The sequence below is a fragment of the Notolepis coatsorum genome (genome assembly GCF_963971535.1).
Source record: "Notolepis coatsorum genome assembly, chromosome: 15".
Lineage (NCBI taxonomy): Eukaryota > Metazoa > Chordata > Actinopteri > Aulopiformes > Paralepididae > Notolepis > Notolepis coatsorum.
Window position 1 is genome coordinate 15,668,214 of NC_140179.1, and position 24,187 is coordinate 15,692,400.

Sequence of the window (24,187 nt, forward strand, 5' to 3'; positions counted from 1 at the left end):
GGAGGAGGTCAGTACACCTGTGTGAGGGAGGGAGGAGGTCAGTACACCTGTGTGAGGGAGGAGGTCAGTACACCTGCGTGAGGGAGGGAGGAGGTCAGTACACCTGTGTGAGGGAGGGAGGAGGTCAGTACACCTGCGTGAGGGAGGGAGGAGGTCAGTACACCTGTGTGAGGGAGGGAGGAGGTCAGTACACCTGTGTGAGGGAGGAGGTCAGTACACCTGCGTGAGGGAGGAGGTCAGTACACCTGCGTGAGGGAGGGAGGAGGTCAGAGCACCTGCGTGAGGGAGGGAGGAGGTCAGTACACCTGCGTGAGGGAGGAGGTCAGTACACCTGTGTGAGGGAGGGAGGAGGTCAGTACACCTGTGTGAGGGAGGGAGGAGGTCAGTACACCTGTGTGAGGGAGGGAGGAGGTCAGTACACCTGTGTGAGGGAGGGAGGAGGTCAGTACACCTGTGTGAGGGAGGGAGGAGGTCAGTACACCACATGTCTTCAGTCTAAGCTACTAGCTGGAACATTCAACCCTTCAGTCTAAGCCACAGAGACGTCGAAGCACTTTTCTTATCGGTCCTGGACTATGGTGATGTAATTTATAGGCATGCTGCGGCCTCAACCCTTAAATCCCTGGACTCGTCTGTCACTCACTGTGCCCTCAGATTCATCACTAATAGGGATGTCCGATATTATCGGCCTACCGATATTGGCAATAAAATGTGATATCGGAAATTATCGGTATTCACATTTTTTTATTTTTTATTTACATTTATTTAACCTTTATTTACCTACAGTAGGCAAGCAAGTAAGAACAAATTCTGATTTTATTTATTGTCAAAAGTATGCATAATGTTGTGTTAATTCCACGACAAGAGATATGTAATGTTAATTACCTGAAATTATTCCGTTTTTGGGGGGGGGGGGGGGGGGGGGGAATAGGGCTGGGCGATATGGCCTAAATATGATATCACGATATTTTCTGACCTTTCGGCGATACACGATACGCATCACGATGTTTTTCTTTTTTTCCCCAAACAATTCATTATGAGGCTTACCAAGACAGTATTTGAGTTTGCAAGCTAACATTAAAGACAAAATAAAATACCCATGCATTTAGCATTTTTATATTATATATTAGATTTAGATTATTGGATTATTAGATTATATATTGCATATATTTAGCAATGAGATATTATATGATTTAGATATGAAATATGATGAATTGAAAATGGGGGACCCTGATGTAAACAAGACGAAAGTCTTTCGCTGGTCTGCATCCCCTTAACAATTGTATGTATTGAGCTGTACTGTACCCATTCTGCAATATGTTAATAAAGTTTTAAATCAATCAATAGGATTTTAGCATTTTTATGAAACTACTGTATATTTGTATGTCTCTAAATGTTTTGATGAATTGAAAATGGAGGACCCTTATGTAAAAAAGCCGAAAGTCTTTTTCTGGTCTTCATCCTCCAGTCAGTCCACTGTTGTTGTATTGAGCTGTACTGTATTGTACCCATTCTGCAATCGTTAATAACGTTTTCATTCATTCAATCATTCGCTTGTACCCGCCCTGCTGTTCTTAGCACCAATCGGCAAGCAGCGCTATTCTTTTTTTACTTCCTGAATGCCCTCCTTGATTTTAACGAGAGCTCAGCTCAACGACAACAACAACAGCTCACCGCAGCCGACGAGTGATTACTAGCGCACCGCAGCATGACAACGAGGCATAATGATTTTACTGCAACAAATGTTATAATAAAAGCCTTTCCATACATCTGTCTGATTGAAAACTTTATTAACAGACCGCAGAATGGGCACGCACAACTCGGCACGGACTGAGATATGAACAGTAACGCTTGCTATCTATGTCGTCATCGGACGTTGCTATGTTTGGGTAAATACGCTGATGTGTAACTATATAACGTGTAACTATATAATGTTGATGCCACAAAACGAATGCCTTTGTTAATCATAAGTACTAACTAACTTTGATGCAGTAGTGTGTGTGTGGGAGCGGCGTTGTTCAAAAGTTTGAACGGGGTGGACCAGATTGACGCGACACAATCCTCTTGGGCAAAACATCACGATATCCACGATACGTTAAAAAAGTGTATCGTTAATGAACTGTACCCGATATTTATATAATATCGTCATATCGCCCAGCCCTAGGGGGAAACCCTGCATATATCGGTATCGGTTGATATCGGTATCGGAAATTAAGAGTTGGACAATATCGGTATCGGTAAAAAAGCCAATATCGAACATCCCTAATCACTAATGATAGATACGACACTCATCACTGTGTCCTTTATGAGAAGGTTGGTTGGTCCTCGCAGATGGAGAGGCGCAACAAACACTAAGGCCCTTATTCGTAAGCTACCTCCTTATACTACATCATTACTGGTAAGCTACCTCCTTATACTACATCATTACTGGTAAGCTACCTCCTTATACTACATCATTACTGGTAAGCTACCTCCTTATACTACATCATTACTGGTAAGCTACCTCCTTATACTACATCATTACTGGTAAGCTACCTCCTTATACTACATCATTATTGGTAAGCTACCTCCTTATACTACATCATTACTGGTAAGCTACCTCCTTATACTACATCATTACTGGTAAGCTACCTCCTTATACTACATCATTATTGGTAAGCTACCTCCTTATACTACATCATTACTGGTAAGCTACCTCCTTATACTACATCATTATTGGTAAGCTACCTCCTTATACTACTTCATTACTGGTAAGCTATCTCCTTATACTACTTCATTACTGGTAAGCTACCTCCTTATACTACATCATTATTGGTAAGCTACCTATGGAACCCGTTCTAGTGACTGGCTGGTCCTTAACTCATTGACCGCCGGGGATTAGACGGGCCCCTGTTCTAGCACTGCCATGCTTTAAAAGATAGGAGTGCGTCACCTTGTTTGTAGAGCTATAACTATATTCTATATTATAGCTATGGATACAATAATATGGCCCATTTGACATCACCTATTTATCGTTCAATATGTAAAAAAAAAAAAAAAAAAATCCATCCATACGTTCCTGTGTTATACCGTGGTGAATATAAGTATCGTTATAGCGTGGTCTGGGGTAATTCCCGAAAGGCTGAGTAATAGGCTTATAGGTCAATTCTACTATAAACGTTGACGTTTCTTGCCTGTACACGCTATTATTCCCAAATCAAATCTATATCATAGGTATTATGTTTCATCATGAACGTTTTTTGATGCTTTGATCGTCACCAACGGCATACGTTGTGGAGTAACATTACACACATATGTTGCGATCGGGGTGAAGACATGGTTGGATCAACGCAGGATTGATATCATATAGCCCTTACCTTCACTAGGATGTACCCCAAAAATAATATTCCAATTATCTGATCGGGAGTCCCAGTATTGGTGTCGATCGTGTCACCAACATAATCCACCACACATCATGCATCGGGAGCATTTGACGAGTCTCAATCAGATCGTTATAACCGCTACATTCGCCCGACAAAGAAAAGTGAGCCCGGTGACATTTGACCGTTGCACAGGCCAAGATACAAGGTTTCAAAGGGTGCTCGATATCGCCATCGAGCTGGATGTGGCCGGTATTGCACTTTGGCGATCTCAGACTCATTCCCTATGGTAACACAGAGGTCCCCGGATGAATAATGAATAAAAATATAGAGAAAAAGGAAAAACGATCAAATAACGTATATATACACGTGGTTGGCGTTCGGCCAAACACGTATATAAACATTGTTGGCAGGGATTGAGTTAAGTTCCCCTAGTTTGCTCTGAACAGGGTAAATCTGCATTTTGCTATGATGCCCACAGTCCTTGAGGCTTGAGATTCTCCCCTCTGTTGCACAGGTTAAAACCTTGATCTCCAATCTTTGTCAGTCAAGTTGTACATGTTTTAATTGATTTGTTATCCTTGCTTTTGCCTCACGTTGTTATCTTATTGTTATGATTTGATATGCTGTGTAGCTTTTTTTGCTTAACTCTGTATGTACACTCGACGTGACTGTAAATCAGTTGCCTTTAGAGTTTAAATAAAGGTTTGAAATTAAAGTAACTAACTACTTTTACTCAAGATAATATGCAACTTTTCCTAATCAATATTTAGTTTGAATTCTGCCACAGAAATGTCCTGAGATGTTCGAGTAGGGACATGTGACACTGCTCTCCCATCATGCACCTCTGTAACCCTGCACTGCTCTCCCATCATGCACCTCTGTAACCCTGCACTGCTCTCCCATGATGCACCTCTGTAACCTGCACAACCTTGACCCCCAACGCCAGGCTTCTCACACTGTGACTGTGACACAGCACAAACAAACACACACCTATTACTGGGGTGTGTGTGTGTTGAGTTGAGTTGAGTTGAGTTGAGTGAGTGAGTGAGTGAGTGAGTGAGTGAGTGAGTGAGTGAGTGAGTGAGTGAGTGAGTGAGTGAGTGAGTGAGTGTGAGAGAGAGTCAGAGGCCTAGTGTGATTGAGAAAGAGAGCGAGATGGAGTGTGCATGACACCGATACTGCCTGTAACCTTTAGAAAGAAATACCAGGGAGATTAGTCACATGGTTAACAGCAGCCAGAGAGAGAGAGAGAGACAGAGACAGAGACAGAGACAGAGAGAGAGAGAGAGAGAGAGAGAGAGAGAGGGGGACGGATTTGGACATCTGAAGGCAGCAGCGATTCACTCAAACCTTAAAAAGGAGAGATTGTTTCAACCCTTAAAAATGTGATGCAGGTTTATTTGTATTTATTATTATTTAATTTGAGTTATGTTTTTTAATATCCTGTATTATTATTATTTCTAATTGTCTTGTCATTATTATTATTGTTCAAGTGCTGTCTTGTGATGTCCTGTCTGTTTATTTGAACAAATAAAAATGTGATTCAGGGTTCCCACTGTTTTTGAGAAATCGTTTTCCAGGACTTTTCCAAACGTTTTTCTTGACAATCCAGGACAGTACTTCCTCACAAATAGTCATATAATTTACTGGTAGGCCTACTGTAGTATCAACATGTTTAACCCCAGTTTTAGTTGTTTTTTTAATGATGAAGTGTCTCAGGTTCATTACAGGTGACTGTTACACCATCACTGATAACTGTCTCAGGTTCATTACAGGTGACTGTTACACCATCACTGATAACTGTCTCAGGTTCATTACAGGTGACCGTTACACCATCACTGATAACTGTCTCATTACAGGTGACTGTTACACCATCACTGATAACTGTCTCATTACAGGTGACTGTTACACCATCACTGATAACTGTCTCATTACAGGTGACTGTTACACCATCACTGATAACTGTCTCATTACAGGTGACTGTTACACCATCACTGATAACTGTCTCATTACAGGTGACTGTTACACCATCACTGATAACTGTCTCATTACAGGTGACTGTTACACTCATCACAGCTAGCTGTACAATAAGCTCCATCAGCTATGTTCAGCCTGGCTGGGGCTAGCCACGGTCTAGCATGGTATGGTATGAATGATGAAGTGTCTCACATCCATTAGAGATGACTGGCTGCTACACTCACTTTTTGTTTTTATACACCGTTCTTTTATACACCGGTTTTTATACAGTTTTTTTTATACACCGGTTTTTATACACCTATTTTTACACACTTGTTTTATACACCTGTTTTTATCTCACCACGCTCTTATTGATATTGATAGATATGATTTAATTTTATCATGTCTTGTGCTTATTTTTAATTCATGGTGCAGTCATAATGTGAAAAAACTGAATGAGAACTGTCAATGTCTGTATACTGTGAGATACCCTGAATTTCCCCAAGGGGATTAATAAAGTATCTATCTATCTATCTATCTATCTATCTATCTATCTATCTATCTATCTATCTATCTATCTATCTATCTATCCATCACTGTGGTTGATGTACAACAAGGTCCATGTTAGATGTGACCAGCACTGGTATGCAACTCAACAAACAAACACCAACATGTTCTGTGTGACACTTACTCCAATTGTGACCGTTACAATATTCACTCCAAACACTGGCTCATCCTCCAAGTCCCTCATATCAACTAAACATGTTTAAAAAGGAAAGACACACTTCTACCTTTCTGACAGACGTGCCACAGGCGATCAAGTGGTGTAACGTTCATTCAACTACTCAATTGAATGAAGGCTACTTTGGGTTTGCGTCTCCATCAGCTATGCTCAGCCTGGCTGTAGCTAGCCATGGTCTAGCATGGTATGGTTGTGTTTGTGTCTCCATTAGCTACAGTATGTTCAGCCTGGCTGTAGCTAGCCAATAGCTAGCAATTGTGTTGCTTTCTGGTTGCTAGGCAACCTTTCGAAAATCCACACCACCAACTTGTGGTACACCAGCTAAACCATGATGATGCAACAGTCTCAGCCAGGGTCCAGCCAGTGCCAGACAGGTCACCTCACGGCTAAACCCTGGCTAGTGGAGACAAGGCAACAGCCTACCATGGCTTACGAAGGCAAGATGGAGTGAGTGCACGCGCATTGCACCGGCAGTACCTTACAGCCGCTGGCGTTCATCTTGTCGATGGTCCTCTTGAGGGCCGGGTTGGTCGGCTCGATGAGCTCCACCTGCGTGCGGACGTTGCTCTCCACGTACGGCCCCACCAGGAAGTAGTTCTCGCCCCATTCCTCTACCGTGAGGCGTGCTTTGGTCTGGATCACGGTGTAGATTCCGCCAACTAGACACACGGACAAAGAGAAGGTCGTAACTCAGCATCTCATAAACTCACTCAACAGTTGTTCTCTTTCTTTCTGTCGCTCGATGTTTATGACTATTCGACTGAACAGATCTTGTGTAATTATGATCCAACCATAAAATAGCAAGAATTATCGACTGGCAACTCAGCTCAGTGATTGAAACCGGCTGTCTGTCTGTTGTTGTGTGCCTCTCTCTCCATACAGTACCAGCAGCTGCAGCCTGATGTAAACAAGACGAAAGTCTTTCTCTGGTCTGCATCCCCTTAACAATTGTGTGTATTGAGCCGTACTGTATTGTACCCATTCTGCAATCTGTTAAATAAAGTTTTCATTCATTCATTCATTCACGAGCAGAGTTGCCAGTCGATAATTCTTGCCATTTAAAAATATTCCTCTTCTTCTCCCCCACTACTCCTCCAACGGGTGTTTGTGCGACCATGTCGACCTGAACAATGGGGGATAATAATAAGAACGAGCCGCCTCGGAGGGAGGATACCGCAGGCGGCGGAAGACGGCCGCTGCTGCTGGAGCTGGACCGAGTCAAGCCGGCGGCAGCGCGGCGCACGGAAGCCGGGGAGAAACCACCGCAGCCGGGGAGAAACCACCGCATCGGCCCGCTGGCGCTTCACAGCGCGAGAGTGTAAAGGGCTGTGTAATAGCATAGGTCAGCGGCCAATCAGAGGAACCCGGAAACCGAACAGCGTTGTAGAAGGCATAGACGCCCCCGGGGCATCTCTTCAGCCCCGCCCCCTCCCCGGGGCATCTCTTCAGCCCCGCCCCCTCCCCGGGGCATCTCTTCAGCCCCGCCCCCTTCCCCAGAACAAGCACGTGGCTGTCGAGGCAACAATGCTACGTTATTCGCTAGCTTGGGAGGGGGAATTCAAATATGTTACGTAATACAAATATGTATATATAATTGGATTTTTTTTATTGGTTGCAATTTAGTTTTACAGGCGTTAAAAGTAATTGGATTTTTGTCTGACATTGTTAAATAGGTGAGCTAACAAGGTAAAAAGGCATTTTTTATTTCATTGTGTCTTTAAGCATTAAGACACTATGTTACATTGTTACAAACTATAAGAAACTAATAAGAAACATTATTACAAACTTGTTACAACAAGTCAATGCCTTCAAATCTGCAGATCTGTCACAAATTAATTGTGATCTGTACACACTAACATGATGGTTAATTATTAACCTTTATCCTAAGTGCTTGCGCACATTGCAACGCAGCGCAACACACAACACACAACACACACACCTTTGTTGGCCACCTCCCAGGCGATCTCAAACAGGACGGCGTCCTCCAGGTCAAACTCCTCGTCCCATTCCTCCAGGCCGGAGAGGGACGTGATGGACAGGCTGCGAGCCAGCGGCATCCTGGGAACAAACAGCGTTTAGTTTAGTTTAGTTGACTCAGTTTATTTGATCAGGGACAGTGCATATCAATCAACAGTTTATACATTTATAAATGAATACAAATTAAAAGTGTAAATATGCCAACATTAGCAGGGTTGCTAGTTTTCAGTTGTAGTCCCTGGGCTAGATGTTTAAGCCAGAAAAGAAACAGAAAAATAGAAGGATATTAAAGCTAATATGAAAACAGTTTTTTAAAACATATTCTGTACATTCACTCTCTAGGCATTCGTGCATCTATAAAGAAAAAGTGTACAGGGACAAATCAAAGCTATACATAAACACTGTATAGGCAGGCACACATATGGCAGGCACACATATACATAATCATAAATCACATCATCTGATCTCAATAAGGACAGTCAGGCTAGTAGGCAAGCATACGGGGGCTGGGCAGCTGGACTGCGATGTGACTTGCTAATGGTCACAGACCTGATTTTGTAACAGCCATGATTTGAGTGTGTGTGTGAAGGACCTGTTCAGAATAGTTAGCACTATTTTTCATTTTAAAAAGGGCATTTAAAAGGATACAATTCACTTTTAAATGCTGTTTTTATATTGAAAGAAAATTGGATCCAATATTTATGGCTTAAACCCAATTTCCGACAATTAGTTACACTTAAAAAAAATTATTGGCAGGTCTATACCACATTGCATGCTTGCACGAGGAAGGATAATAATTATGATCCAACGTTGATTTCAGGAAGATCCGATAATCAGGCGGAAAACGTGTTTATTGAATTACACAAAAACGCAGTTTTCGCGTCTTTTCCCTGGAATGACTGAGAAGCAATCAAACTATATTCATATTCAAAACGGTATAAAACGGAAATGTACGGATGAAAAAATAATCTGTTTTTTTTCACGTTGACCAGAAGCAAGTCACTGAGACTCGACGGCGTTATTAGACCCATAGCTATACTATAAAATATAGGTTTAGCTCTACAAACTACAACTACGTTTACATGGGGGACCCTGATGGAAACAAGACAAACGTCTTTCTCAGGTCTGCATCCCCTTAACAATTGTGTGTATTGAGCCGTACTGTATTGTACCCATTCTGCAATCTGTTAAATAAAGTTTTCATTCATTCATTCATGGGGTTAATGGACGGCAAGGAAGGGGTCACTTCACGGAAGGGGCGTGGCACTCAATGTGTTAAGGAATTCCAGGCCTCGACTTTTTTTCGTCAAAATTCTAGCATTTTAAGCACTTCAAGGACCTTGTGTGAACCCTGTTTTACACTGGCAAGGATGGAGGCGGGGTCAAAAGTCAACTTTATGCAAATAAGAGTGGAGGGTTGCAGCGTGAGAGCCAATCACGTTCCACTAAACAGTACAATGCTGCAGCTCTGGCCCCTCCGTTCATAACAAGGAAATGCCCGAGTTAATCTAGTATTGTAGTTGATAAACCTATGCATTCAAAAACTACACAGCGGGGGGGGGTTATGATTTCATCTAAATTCTATTATTATATTATTTTATCTGGTTTCACTGTTTTTAACTGCCGTCTGTTGTCATTTATTTCTGATTTTAGTTTTTATATACGAGCTGTAGTGTAAAGCACCCTGTGCATTCGTGCTGTGAAGGGTGCTATATAAATAAAAGTCATTCATTCATCATTCATGATTGGTGTGGGGGAGCACATTTTTCATTTGGTTCAGTTAGCTTTCACACTTTTTTCTTTTTTTCTTTTTTTGATCTTTTTCCCCCTCCTTTTTCCTCCGATTTTCTCCCATCCCAATGTTAGTCGTTATGCCAATTCCCAATCCCCTTCCTGGTCGCTGCGCACTTAACCCCCACAGTCGGTCTGGGAGAGTGGAGGCTACCACGTGCTTCCTCCGACACACGTCTAGCCAATCAACCGCTTCTTTTCACCTGGCAGCGCGGATTCTCACTGAGAGGGCGTAGCGTGTGGAAGGATCACACTATCCCACTTAGATCCTATCCGCGCTTAGCAGGCGCCCCGACCGAACTGTAGGAGTCGCTCTTTACAACGACCCGGACCCACCCAGCCAGCTTCTCCCACCCTCTAATACTGCAAATTGTATTAGTGTGAACGACCAGCCAAGCTGGTGACAACCCCGGAGCTGTGAGCTGGATTCGAACAGGCGAATCCAGCGTCTCTGGGGTTGGTGACGAACGTAATCTCCGCTACGCCACCTGACCGCTGGAGCTTTCACACTTTGTAAACAAATGCCACATGATGGTCGAAGCGGTCGCTCCTCTAAATGGTTTCATGCAACAGCTTTTATCCAAAGCGCTTTACAATTTCACCCATTCACTCACACACCGATGGCAGAGTGCAAGGTGCCAACCTGCTCATCAGGAGCAATTAGGGGTCAAGTGTCTTGCTGAAGGACACTTTCACACGCTGCCCAGGAGGGACGGGACCCCAATAATAGAAATACACCTCCTTTTAATCCCTTTCTTAGCTTTTTGAACAGTACATTTACAAATATCTCTCAAATCATATTTTCTTTCGTGTATTGAAAAAAAACCTTTGCACCCCGTCTGGGAGTAACTTTGCTTTAGCTCTGTACATTATTTGCATAGTTTTATAATAAACCAAATCATTAAATTTCATAATATGAGACTTTATAAACAATGGATTTGTGTGTTCATAGTAACCAGCCTTTTCATTTAATAATTTAAACGCTATTGAATAATAGTTAATCAATAGTAATTAATACAATTATTCTGTTAGCTACTGAGCTATATTAGCTACTGTCCATCAATATCTTCCTTTTGAATTAAATAGGTTCCGGAGAGAGATGTAGAGGGAGAGGGAGAGAGCGAGACACACACACACACAGAGAGACAGAGATTCTCAGCCCTCCCTTCCCTCACTATGCCTCTGAGCATCCCCAGTGATTAGCGTTAGCAGTAGTTAGCGTTAGCAGGTTAGCTTAGTTGGAGTACTCAGTTAGCAGATAACATTACAGTACTAGTTATTGTTTTTTAGCGTGACGTGGGTATACAGGACTGGCAAGGATGCAAAGCATGTTGGAACCGCTGCTTGCGGAGTTTTCGTTGCACATAGAAGCAGAGTTGTTACAGAGCTGGTCCACGCTGCTCCGTTATGAAATGACAATTGCGCAGTTGTTGACACGCCCACTACGCAAGACGATTTACTTGCACACTGTGCTCCTAAATGATTTTTCCGGTTCTCACAATTCACAAATCTATTTTTAGAGGCAAATGCAAGTGAAATGCTCACACTCTATAACCCTGATATAATACTCTAATATGCTCATATGGCTCCCAATTATTTTACATGCCAGTGGCTGAGTAGCCTCTGTAATTTACCAGCCAAAGAGGAAATCTACACGCCATTGGCGTTTGGCGGGTGCTTATTTTGTTCCCTGGTTGTGTGATAGTAAAGGGCTAACCTTCTGTATTGTCACAGTGAAAGGGTTAACCGGCTGTCGTGTGGCAGTGAAAGGGTTAATAAGAATCACCGTTACAGGTTTGAACTCGCACACAGCTGGTGCAAGTTGGACTCTATAACCTCAATATTATAACCTTGAATTGAGAATATGAGCCGTCTGTCAAAACCGATAATCCACTTTGATGGGGGGATTTATTGAGCAATAAAGCTAATTTATTCATATTTCACCTTTAACCTTTCAGCCATGTCCACAGGACAGGACAGCCAGCCAGGCTGGAGTGGTGACTCCTGGGTAACAGATACTTAAGATGTTCAGCAGTGCATGTGTGTGTGTGTGTGCAGGGCAGTGTCTGCTCTCAGTGGTATGCGAGCCAGTCAAAGAGCTATTCTAGGAAGCCCTCCCATAAGCATATTTACATACAGGCATTAGGGATGAGTTCGAATTTTCTAATAGTTGTGCCAGTCTCTCCACATTCGATTTTCATGTCAGAGTCGAAAAATATATATTCTTTAAGTGAAGCAAACAATTCTTATTTAATAATTTTTTATATTTAGAGGCAGCCTAATTTCCATAGCCTAATTCAGTGGTTCTCTAACTGTGGTACGCGTACCACTAGTGGTACTTGGTGGTACTGCTGGTGGTACTTGAAAACATTTCCAAAAAAGCAACAAAAAAAAAAGAAAAAAAGAATTTTGCAGTCAGGCCACTGAACTTAGAAGCAGGCCAGGCCAGTGTTTCTGGTTGCGGCAGCGCGATAGTTAGATAATCTAAGTGGGGAACAACCAGGAGATCACTGTGACAGAGAGTAATGCAGTCTAAACAGTCATAAATCTTTAATTCAACTTCAGCCCTGATCATATTATTTTTAGATTTCTTGTAATGTCAGATAAAAAATGAAATACTCCCACTTTTCTGAAAAGAGTTGGTGTTAAATCTGACATTACAAAAAATCCATCAAAATATGTGTTGCTGCTAATCATTGACACATGCCTAGCCTGTAATAATCCCCCCCAGAAAAATGTACTTTGCATTTGATATATTGTAAATATTTTACTTTTTGTGTTTTTTTTTAACAATAATTTGTGATGCCATCACACAAACTGGCATTTAAAGGGTAAACATTCAAAAATGTATTGAATATGTGTTTTCTTTTCTTTTTTACAATAATTTGTGATGCCCATCACAAACACTGGCATTTAAATGGTAAAAATTCAAAAATTCCTGCACCAGAATGCAGGAAATTAAGTTTTTGTAACCAAATAATTGTGTGTGTGTGTGTGCGTGTGTAATAATTTTTCCATGCATACATTCGCGCGTTATACCGTGGTGAATATAAGTATGTTTTTAGATCGGTCTGGGGTAATTCCCGAAATGCAGTTTCTTGCCTGGACCAGCTATTATTCTCAAATCAAATCTATATCATAGGTATTATGTTTCCTCATAAATGCATGAAGGGGGGGGGGGGGGGGGTCGTTTTTTGATGCTTCGATCGTCACCAATGGCATACGACGTTGTGGACTAACGTTACACACACACACGTTCGGATCGAGGTGAAGACATGCTTGGATCAACGCAAGATTGATATCATATAGCCCTTACCTTGACTAGGATGTACCCCAAAAAGAATATTCCAATTATCTGATCGCAATTCCAAGTATTGATGTCCATCATGTCGCCAACATAATCCACCACGCATCATCGGGAGCATTTGATTGTTCTCAATCCGACAGTTATAACCGCTCCCCTTGCACACAAAAAAAACGACCCCGAGACATTAGATCGACGCACAGGCCAAGATACAAGGTTTCAAAGGGTGCTCGATACTGCCGTCTAGCTGGATGCGGCCGGTATTGCACTTTGGCGACCTCAGACCCATTCCCTATGGTAACACCAGGCTCCCTGGGTGGATAATGAATAGAAATATCGGGAAAAAAAAGGAAAAACGACCCAGAAATGTGTTAACACGTGATTGGCACTCAAAGTGTTAAGAACAGAAGACTATTCGAAAATTAATTTGGTCAGTCATGCACATCCCTACTCCACACCCAAACACATGCCGGTCAGATGCGGATCGCATGACGCAGCCTCCATGTCACTGGTGATGATACTACAAAAGGAATGAGACTGCCGGACTGCAGCTGTGGAAAAGGTCAAAGGCGTCGCCCCCCCCCCCCCCCCCCCCCCCGTTTTAAAAAAAGGAACACGCCAACATTATGGGCTGTCCCGTGCTGCGGATGGTGTCGGCATTCGTGCCTTCATCATACAGTGGCAGGAGTCGGCCGGGCTTGACGTGCCGGGACGGCCTGTACTCAACCCATTGCTAAGAAATGTCTGTCTGGCCCCATGTGGCCCGTGGGGCTGTAACCCTTTGCCTGGAAGACTTAAGCGTGGGAAGGGGACTAACAGACCAACTCCACCGACTGCTTGGGCCAATCACCCACCCAGCCGTAATAAACGATTACAGAATCCGAAACCAGAACAAAGCAATCTCACCTGAATAAGAGAGTGAGATGGAGAGCTCTGGTGGACGCCCTATGTCCCCCCAACGGGGTAAGGAGGATTAAGTCAAGTCAACATTATGGGAAATGCGCTTACCGTCAGTCAGACAAGAAGATGGATACCAATTATCCGGCTGCAAGCCAGCCTAGCTTAGCACAGCCTAGCTGTTGGTTAAAAACACCTCTCCTGGAGTTTTAAGCTAGGCTAGCGGTTTGTATCCGCTTCCATTCATCTGTGCTAAGCTAGGCTAGCCTGCAGCCGGATAGCTTTCTACTGAACACACAGAGAGGAAACTGGTATCCATCTTCTTGTCCGACTCTGGAGAAGACGGTAAGCACATTTCCCATAATGTTGGCGTGTACCTTTTAAGAATTCACATAATAGACCTGTTCTTCCTGTGCCCGGGACAGGCTGCTGGTCAACCTGTTGCACACGCACCACTCTCTCCTAAAGTTACAATTCAAGAGATCGTTGCATTGTTGTTGAAATCGTCATTGAAATCATTTAAACAGTGGAACAATGTGTTGCAGTTTTCAATGTCAGCCACTAGGGGGAGTGTTGTGTTGTGAAACTACATGACATGACTACCTCCATGTGAGCCCACTGTTGTACTGACCCATCATCTGTACTGTTCTGTAGGGCTGGGAAGTAAGGCCTGAAAACACCAAACATGTTGGTCTGTCATATGATCGGTTGTTGTACATTCAGTTGAATTAAAAGGATCACAAAATGAAACAGTGTTCACACTGGAGGAATGCATTCACCCAACATATCATCAACACAGGCTAAACTAGACCAGGAAGAGATTCATAAAGTCACTATGGTGGATTTATCACTCAGCCCTACAGGTAGTGGATCATGGGATCCGTTCACAGTCTGCTACCGTATCTCTGTGCGTGCGTGTGTGTGTGTGTGTGTGTGTGTGTGTGTGTGTGTTTCTCTGTGTGTGTGTGTGTGTGTGTGCGTGTATGTGCGTGTGCGTGCGTGTGTGTGTAAATGTCGCAACCGTCCTGGCCAGAGTGGAGGAGGAAGTGGTGTGAAAGAGAGGAGGAGGAGGACGATGAGGATGGGGAGGAGCAGGAGGGGGAGGAGCAGGAGGAGCAGAAGGAGGAGGAGGAGGAGCAGAAGGAGGAGGGAGAGGAGGAAGAGGAGGAGCAGAAGGAGGGAGAGGAGGAGGGAGAGGAGGAGGAGCAGGAGGGGGAGGAAGAGGGAGAGGAAGAGCAGAAGGAGGGAGATGAGGGAGAGGAGGAGGAGCAGGAGGGGGAGGAGGAGGGAGAGGAGGAGCAGAAGATGGGGGAGGAGAAGCAGAAGGAGGGGCAGACAGAGGAGAGGAGGGAGAGGAGCAGGAGGAGGAGGAGAGGAGGAGGGAGAGGAGCAGGAGGAGGAGGGAGAGGAGGTGGAGGAGGAGGAGCAGGAGGAGGGGCAGACAGAGGAGGAAGAGGAGGGGGAGGAGGAGGGGCAGGAGGAGGAGGTGGAGGAGGAGCAGGAGGAGGGAGAGGAGGAGGAAGAGGGGCAGACAGAGGAGGAGCAGACAGAGGAGGAAGAGGAGGAGGGGCAGACAGAGGAGGAGGAGCAGACAGAGGAGGAAGAGGAGGAGGAGGGGCAGACAGAGGAGGAAGAGGAGGAGCAGGAGGAGGGGCAGACAGAGGAGGAGCAGGAGGGGCAGACAGATGAGGAAGAGGAGGAGGAGCAGGAGGGGCAGACAGAGGAGGAAGAGGAGGAGGAGCAGGAGGGGCAGACAGAGGAGGAAGAGGAGGAGGAGCAGGAGGGGCAGACAGAGGAGGAAGAGGAGGAGGAGCAGGAGGGGCAGACAGAGGAGGAAGAGGAGGAGGAGCAGGAGGGGCAGACAGAGGAGGAAGAGGAGGAGGAGCAGACAGAGGAGGAAGTATATTATGTACCAACCAGCTCCATGCAGCCGTTTCTCAACAAGCTTCGACAAAACCTTTGAGACGTGATGCAAAATGAAACATGTTGAGGATGAAGAGAGAGAACGAGCGCACCTCCCTTTTTTTTTGATCCACTTTTTCTCCCATTTTCTATATTTTTCTCCCATCCCAATTTCGTATCATCCAATTCAACCCTCCCCTGTCACGAACGCTGTTTCTTGCCTCCCACAAGCCGGCTGCAATGTGGACTAAGTCATACATAGCACAAGTCCCCTCCGGTACTTGAGGTAACAGCAGTCGCATCTTTTCACCTGCGCAGCTCGATCTCTCTGTGGCGAGGAGTAACGCGTGGGAGGCTCAAGCTGCCCCCGACACTTCCTGATTCTACTGCGTAGGCGCACCAACCGACCTGTAGGAGTCGCTGTCCACAACGCCCGATCCCCACCCATCAGTTTCCCACCCCCTAATATGGCCAATGTGTATTAGTACGGACGACCAGCTAAACTGAAAGCAAATGTGGAGAGCTGGGATCGAACTGACGAGCCCAGCGTCTCCAGCATTTCGTGGCGAGGGCCTTGCCCACTACGCCACGTAGCCGCCCCTGAGCGCACCTCCCTTTTAACAACCCTGTGGTTTTCTCACATTGCTTATCTATTGTATATAATAGGGCTGACCTTCGAAAAAAGCTTCGGGCCGAGATTCGATTTTAATTCTTCGAGATACATTTTTTTTTATGTTGTGGGACTTGTACAGCACTTTGTTCAACTTTGTCAGTGCTGTAAAGTTTAAACCTTTTTTAATCTTAGACAAACAAAACACTTTGCTTTCATGAAATATTAAGCCGTCATTTGAGGCTTTATAAAAGCAGCACAATGAACACAAATTTGTCAGTGCAGAGTCCAACCTCATCTTAAATAACAAAACAGCATTGCTTGTTGTAATTAACAAAGAGAGGCAAAGTTGATTTTGCACAAAAAGAATATAGATATATATATATATCTTTTTTTTTTTTTTTATATATTCGAATTTTATTTTCATATTCGAATCCCATGCCCATCGAACGAAGCTTCAAAGCTTCGAAGTATTTAAGACAACCCTAATAAAGCTAATTGAGTTTTATAATGAACCAAATGTTTTTTTATTAAAACACTTTTTTTTAATATATATATATATATATATATATTTAATGTTTTTTTTAAATATAAAGTTTGCCAATAGGGATGTATCAGTAGTATTGGCAGTGGTAGTAGTCGTAATAGTAATCCAGTATATTTTTTTATTTTCTAAAAAATAAACCAGTTCAACACAGGTAACCACTTTTGCTTCATTTCGTTGATGGCTCAAATGTATGCTCTAGTCGATTTTGTGTTTTGAGCACAAGGTTCATCATAGATCTGGCCTCTTTATTTTGCTCTCAAAGTGCACCAGATTGATGCATTTAACTTTAAAACTTAAAAAAAAATTATTCCGGGGGGCCATGCCCCCGGACCCCCCTAGAGGGGCAGAGGTTCACCCACCACAGTCTCACAAAATCCTGTGGCAAACACTGTATATATATATTCTTGTTTTAATTTAACAGGAACAGACGATGTTGTCCCTATAGGGACATGTCTTGTCACACTGCCCTGCATGTCCAGCTCGCCATTAATAAACTTTCCCAAAAGATTCATGGATTGTTTCTAGAGCCTGGCGATAGTATATGTTTTGAATTGATAGTGTGTGTTTTGTAATGTCATTGCCATGTATGTACACTCTCTGCACCATTGAAAATGAGGGTCTCCCTCAATGACTAGCGAGTTAAAATGAGGGTCTCCCTGAATGATGAACCCTAACCCTTTTTTAAGCTCATCAGAGGCAGAACAACCTCAAGGGGTGTTGTCTCAGATTTTCTATACACTCTTAATCAAATCCACGTAATATATATTATAAAAACCTAAATATAGTTTGGCGACGAGGACATCCCAGAATTAGACCCCGAGTTTGACTGGGATGATATTTGGACTAATCACTAATCACCAGCAAATACATTTTTATTATATTATAGGACGTATCTCACACCTAGGAAACTGTGCGCTATGGGGTTGGTGGCTGACTCTCGGTGCACTCTGTGCGCTCTGAGGGCCACTGGCACTTATATGCAGATGTTTTGGGATTGCCCACCACCGGTAGCAAATTTTGGGAAATCTATAACAACTAAACTTTCAAACATATGTAACCTGACAATTCCACTTGCAGCAGCAACACTACTCCTAAATGATGCATCACTACTGCCGGCGTCCATACAGCAAAAAAATTATCATTCTGGTGGGCGTTACAGCAGCCAAGAAGCTGATAGCCATGATGTGGAAACAACCTGAGAAACTTACAATGATCAATTGGTCTCCGACACTTTTGGATGTCATTTATATGGAGATCTCTACAGCTTGGGTGATGGAGTGGGGCAGTCCAACATTGAACTATGGGCCTCAGCGGCTGAGAAAGTAAAGGCCATGATCTAGCGGTAGGGTTGGGCACCGAGAACCGGTTCTAATAGGAACCGGTTCCTAACTTCCGGTTCTGGAAAAAAAATTACTTTGTTAATCAATACCCTAGTTACAGTACAGCAACCAAATTAAACTGTATCGAGTCAACTGACAATGTGAATAGTATGAAGAAAATAAATTATTTTTCAAAACAAAAAAATTCAAATAAAAATCTCCTGCTAAATAAGCTGTGACCTGTTTTGACCTGCACCTCAAAGAATCGGAATCGAGAATCGTTTAGAACAGGAATCGAAATGGAGAATCGGAATCGTTCAAATCCAAACGATGCCCAACCCTATCTAGCGGTGAGGCGGGGTCGGGGTGTTGGTCCTGAGGGGTTGGAGTGGGGGAAGGAATGGGTTTTTTGTGAAATGTCTTTTGTAATGTCTGTGGTAATATAGTTTTGTTTATATTCCGTTTTTATTATTTCTATTTATTGTCATTATTGTTGTTATTATTATTGCTGTTGTTGTACTGTGAAGTCTCGTTTATTATTATTACTGTATTGTGTTTTGTCTTGTTTCGTGTGTAAAAGAAAAAAGGAAATAGATTAGATTAAAAAGAAAATAAGTCTGCTATAAGCTATTCTCCCTCTTGTGTGTGTGTAAATGTAAATGTTGTGTGTGTTGTGTGCATTAGAGCTGTCCCTGAAGCCGGTTATTAGGATTCTTTCTAACTTCAGCAGGGTTTTTCGAACGGACCTTCGAACCATCGTTTTTAATCATATGAATAATTTTTCCAGTTCAGAACTGTCGAGTCTTGACTTTAGGCACATTTTACCCATATAACGTAGAACATATGCGCATATTGCTGCTGTAAAAAATTGTTAGCAAAAGTAGTAGTATATCTACTTACTTATAAGAGTCTTCAATAACGTTTGAATGGTAATCCATTTTGTGAATGCATTTGTTGAAATAGCATCTTTGTTGGCAGACAGCTCCTGCTATCTTAACGTTAGCAAGCTAAATCTGCATACAGTAGCATTGATTAATTTCCTGATAATGTACAGTATGACGTGACCCCTCCTCACGCGACTCGTTGACTGTGTTGTGTCTGTGTGTTCGTGCGTGACTTTCGTGACTTTCAAATGATTGTAAAAGCAACATAGTACTGTGATATTCTGATATATATCACATTCTGATATATATTTTTTGTGTAAAATAAATAAATAAAAACTAAAAATGAAGAAAACATTTTAAAGCAGAGGTTCGAACCCATTAATTAAGATTCGAGTGCCAACGTAACAAACGAAGGTCCGAACCTTTGAACGTTTGGGCTCAGCCCTGTGCATGCATTTACTATATGGATATGCTACTCTTTTTGACATGGATTAGGCTAATTAGCTTTAACTCATTGGCCGCCAAAAACTAGTATTCTCGTGTTTCGTCGCCAACCGCTCAGTGCCAAAAACGAGTTCTTGTTTTTAGATCCTTTGATATTTTTCCTTTGATCCCCATTCTAAACACTCGCTCGGAGCTGCCTGTGTCTCCCTGGCACCGCTGCCTACATTAAAATTGCAATGGCGATCGAATCCCGCCAGGTGGTAGTATCGCCTACCTTTTGAACTGGGGATCTCAGTTGTCTTTCAGTACTGGCCTGGGGTACCTCCGGCTGCTTCCCCCTCAAAGTGAATCAGGACAGAGCAATCGGTCTGAGATTTAGTCAGTTAGTCAGTGATGGACTATGAACAATGCCTGTCAAATGAGCCATACGATGGTCTCCATAGCTATAATACAGAACACACGATGGGTCCGTAAACATCGCGTAAGTTAAATGGTCAATAGTGCTGAGTAGAGATGGGAAAGCAGCGTGGCAGTCAATGAGTTAACAATCCTGATTCCTGTTCCTGAGCCTATTTTATTCAAAAGGAAGATATTGATTTAAATATGTATATAGCCTATATATAAAAAATACATTTTAATCATATCTCCTGTGCTGGCACAAGCACTACCATAGTGTGGAGTGGAGAGATAACACATAATACAAATGTACTTATCTAAAAAGGATGAGGATACGCATTAAACATTTTGAAATATTCAATTGCAAATATAATCAAATGTTGATTTTTCTGGTAAATTAATCGTTTAGATGAATCTCTAATCGATAAAAATAATCAACAGATTAATCGATAACAAATAACAGAACAACCCACCCAGGTCATCACCATGCAACACACCGATCTCTCTGCTTATCATATTTTTATCAAAGATGGAAACAAAACAAGTACTTCACCCGAGGCTCCCACCCCATCTTTTATCCTCCTCTTCTTCCTCTACAGATATTTTTTCAATGATTAATCAATAACGCTGTGTAAGAGGAATCAGCAGAAGTACATGTATGATGTGTACACACCTGCCTCCCTACTCCTGACCCTGTCCAACCCTGTGACGAGGCACTGAAGAGGGCTGGTGGTAGCCCTGCGCTGTCTCCCTACAGATGACAGTCAGTCTGGTGCACAGTAGGGCTGTCAACGAATATTATATATTCAAAGTAATAATCGAATTGTTAAAGAATTGTGTTTTATAATAAATAAAACAGGCCCGGCGGTCTCCCTCTCGACTTCTCGCGTGTGTCTGAACGCAGCGCTGCATGACAGGAGAGACGTGCGTCTGAACGCAGCGCTGCATGAATCGTGTGACACCATGTCCGGAATCAACAAGGAAATAGCTAACGGCTAATAGTTGTTGTTGTGGTCGTCGAAGATAATAATCACAAGATGCATTCAGTGCTGGATCTAACAAAATGGATTTATGGAAAGTTCCAAGACCGGACCACAGTGCATCTGGAATTTAAGGGTTAAAGAATGACACGCCACGGCGCTTCCAATTCGTACGGCGCTGGTCTACCGGCAGCTGAACCAGTTAGCGTTAAGTCAGCTACGTTACATGTATCATTGTGTGTGCCAATATATATATTAAGTGCTTTGAGTGTTATAGCGTCAAAGATTTAAGTATTTATTTTTTATGTTTTTGGTAGATATTTTATTGTTTTTTCCCCAGGCAGTCCAGTAGAGAGAGAGAGAGATAAAGTATGGGAGGATAGACGGGGGAAGACATTTGACATTCGGCAGAGTTGAACCCGGGACGGCCGCGTTGTACCAAACAAAACATGAAACAAGTATAATTTATAGGCTACCGGCTACGGTAGGCTTACTGAACAGATATTAAATAATCAATTGACAGAAGCATAATACGGATCCCCAATGTTTTCATTACTATTTCACGTGTCATGTGTTAAATAATTACTAAGTTAAGACACAGCACATAGGCCACGATCCAGGAGACTACACAGCACAGCCCTCCCCCTTCACTCTCTCACTCCACACACACACAAACACACACAAACACACACACATTGACTCCTTTGGTGAGAGATCTCACCAGATTAGCCCAGATCAAATAATTCCACTCATTGTCACAAAAATGCCACAAGTCACTAATATACGACTAGCCAAGGGTTATAAAATCCCGGTCAGTTACTGGTCAAATACCACAGTCTCCATTAATCACAGATAGTTATCGATAGAGAGACACACATGCACATAAGTGCACGTAAATGTGCGTACCACGCACTCATGCACGCCTGACATACGGCTGACCAATACACACAGACAGACAACGTGCACTCAGGACAAAGACACATACACACTGGACAAGGAGCCGCTAATAAAACACCCTGACAGAGGAGGGCACTGGACTTCACTTCTTCTGGACTGACTAGACGGACTGACTGGACTCCACTGACTCGACTGCATTTTCTTTGCTACACGACCGGCCGGTTGTAACAAACTAGATTTCAATTGTACCTTGCTATATTCACCTTTTATAATACTTTGCTTATTCACTTTTTATATTACATTGCTTGTTCACTTTGTATAATAAATACCTTCAAAAGTGTTTCATCTCTTTTATCTTTAAATGTCTTAATGCAACTTTCACGTCCGAGTCTAAAACGTGACACATGTCAAGGAAAATATATTGTTTGATGTTTATCACACCTTTTTCGGAGATGTGCTTCTGTGTATAAATGTCCGTTCTATATACTGTACCGTAAACTTTCATTAATTTGATCTTGCTCCTCTTGTGGACATAATGTGCAACAATAGATATTCGAATGGTTCGACTGTGTTTTTTTTAGAAGGAATATTCTAATGTAATTTTTTGCCAATTTTGACGCAAGAACGCAGATTATTCAACCTCTTTCATTCTTTGTTTCTTGAATATCATATTTCCAACGACGTCTCATGTTCTCCATGTTCATAATAATAGTTTATGTTTGCACTACGAAAAGGTGAAGGTTCAGTGAAATGTCACAACCCCCCCCCCCCCACACACACACACACACATGCACTGGTATTTAGGTAGGTCGTTTGAGTGCAACTTCCTGGTGGTGAACTTGGAAATGTCAGAATTTCCGCGTTGAGGAGGACCTGCAGAACACACACAATACGCCCCACCCCCCCCCCCCCCATTCCTACACACACACACACACACTTGGACTCGTATCGATGCTGATGATGATGAGCGACATGCAGCAGAGTGATAATAAATGTAATGCCTCCGGATTTATGCATCACTCCCACAGAAGAAACGCAGGGGTTCAGACAGACACACAGTAATACACTATTCTAGAAAATGGCAGACCAACAACAACATGTCCTCACTCACTAGCCAACATGTAGTTTCTCACCCAACCACACACACAAGGAACATGTCTCTTTCTTGGGACCATCCTATGTAATGATGTGGAGTAATAATAATTGCACAGGTTATTAAACTCCATTTATGAAGAGATATGCCCTGCATGCTGTACAGCAGCAACCAACACCAAAAAACAGCCCCAATCGGCATTAATTAAAGAAGGATGCTCGTTACTTTTTGCCCGTTTGTCAACACATGTCAGCTTTAGCCATCTTTTCTTTTTAATAATGTTTAATAACAGTAACTACTGGTTCGGTTCTGCTGCAGAATCAAGACAGAAACACAGAAACGCTCAACGTCTCCGGCTTTAATGCAACGAGTGGAATTGCCATTGCATTTGATATCATTGCATTTGAGTGTCTAGAAGGGCGCTATATAAATGCACTTCATAATAATAATTATTATGATGATGATCCTCCACAGTGATGATGTACACAGACACAGTGTCGTCATGGAGGACTCCTCCTCACTGCGAACGTGACTAGAGGCACAGATTACATTCCTGACGCGGAAACCAAGTGAGAACACCGTGTTCCCCGACATGTCAGTAACATTAAATAGTATATCAGCCTCGGTGGGGCACAGACACAGGCCCGCTTACCTCTCTGAAGCGTCCACAACGGCCGAAGGTGCGCTATGGCAACATTTACATCTGTTTCTGTCACTCAGAGAAACACCAGGGGGCGGGACCGGGAGGGGGGGCGGGGACACGTTACATGTCGTGACTCGTGATTGGTTTGAGGCACGGTCTGTCACGTTGATGGACAGAGAGGAGGAGGGGGAGGGGACGAGTTAAATGTCGTGACTCGTGATTGGTCTATTTTACCCTCGCGTAACCCCACGTGACGCCCCGCCCACGTGACGCGCCACGCCCCGCCCCGTGACAAATATGGGGCGTTTTCCCCAACCAAGGGACGCCATTGGCTCAACCAGAGTTTAAAGGGACTTGGCAGTGGTTGGCATAGATATATATAGAACACTAGATAGCTTACCCGCGCTGCCGGCCGGCCGGCCAATGGAGAGCGACGTCGTCGT

At 43.2% G+C, this 24,187-nt stretch overlaps 1 protein-coding gene across 1 annotated transcript in view; it reads right to left on the reverse strand.

Annotated features, from left to right (window-relative positions):
- Positions 1-23,824, reverse strand: part of gys1 (glycogen synthase 1 (muscle)) — a 59,104-nt gene extending 35,280 nt beyond the window's left edge. The window contains exons 1-3 of the mRNA XM_084330350.1: positions 23,754-23,824; positions 8,000-8,118; positions 6,538-6,719 (exon numbers count right to left, since the gene is read on the reverse strand). Coding sequence (XP_084186476.1) covers positions 6,538-6,719; positions 8,000-8,117 — 300 coding nt within the window. The 5' untranslated portion in view covers position 8,118; positions 23,754-23,824. The remainder of the gene's footprint in view (positions 1-6,537; positions 6,720-7,999; positions 8,119-23,753) is intronic.
- Positions 23,825-24,187: the final 363 nt, after the last annotated feature.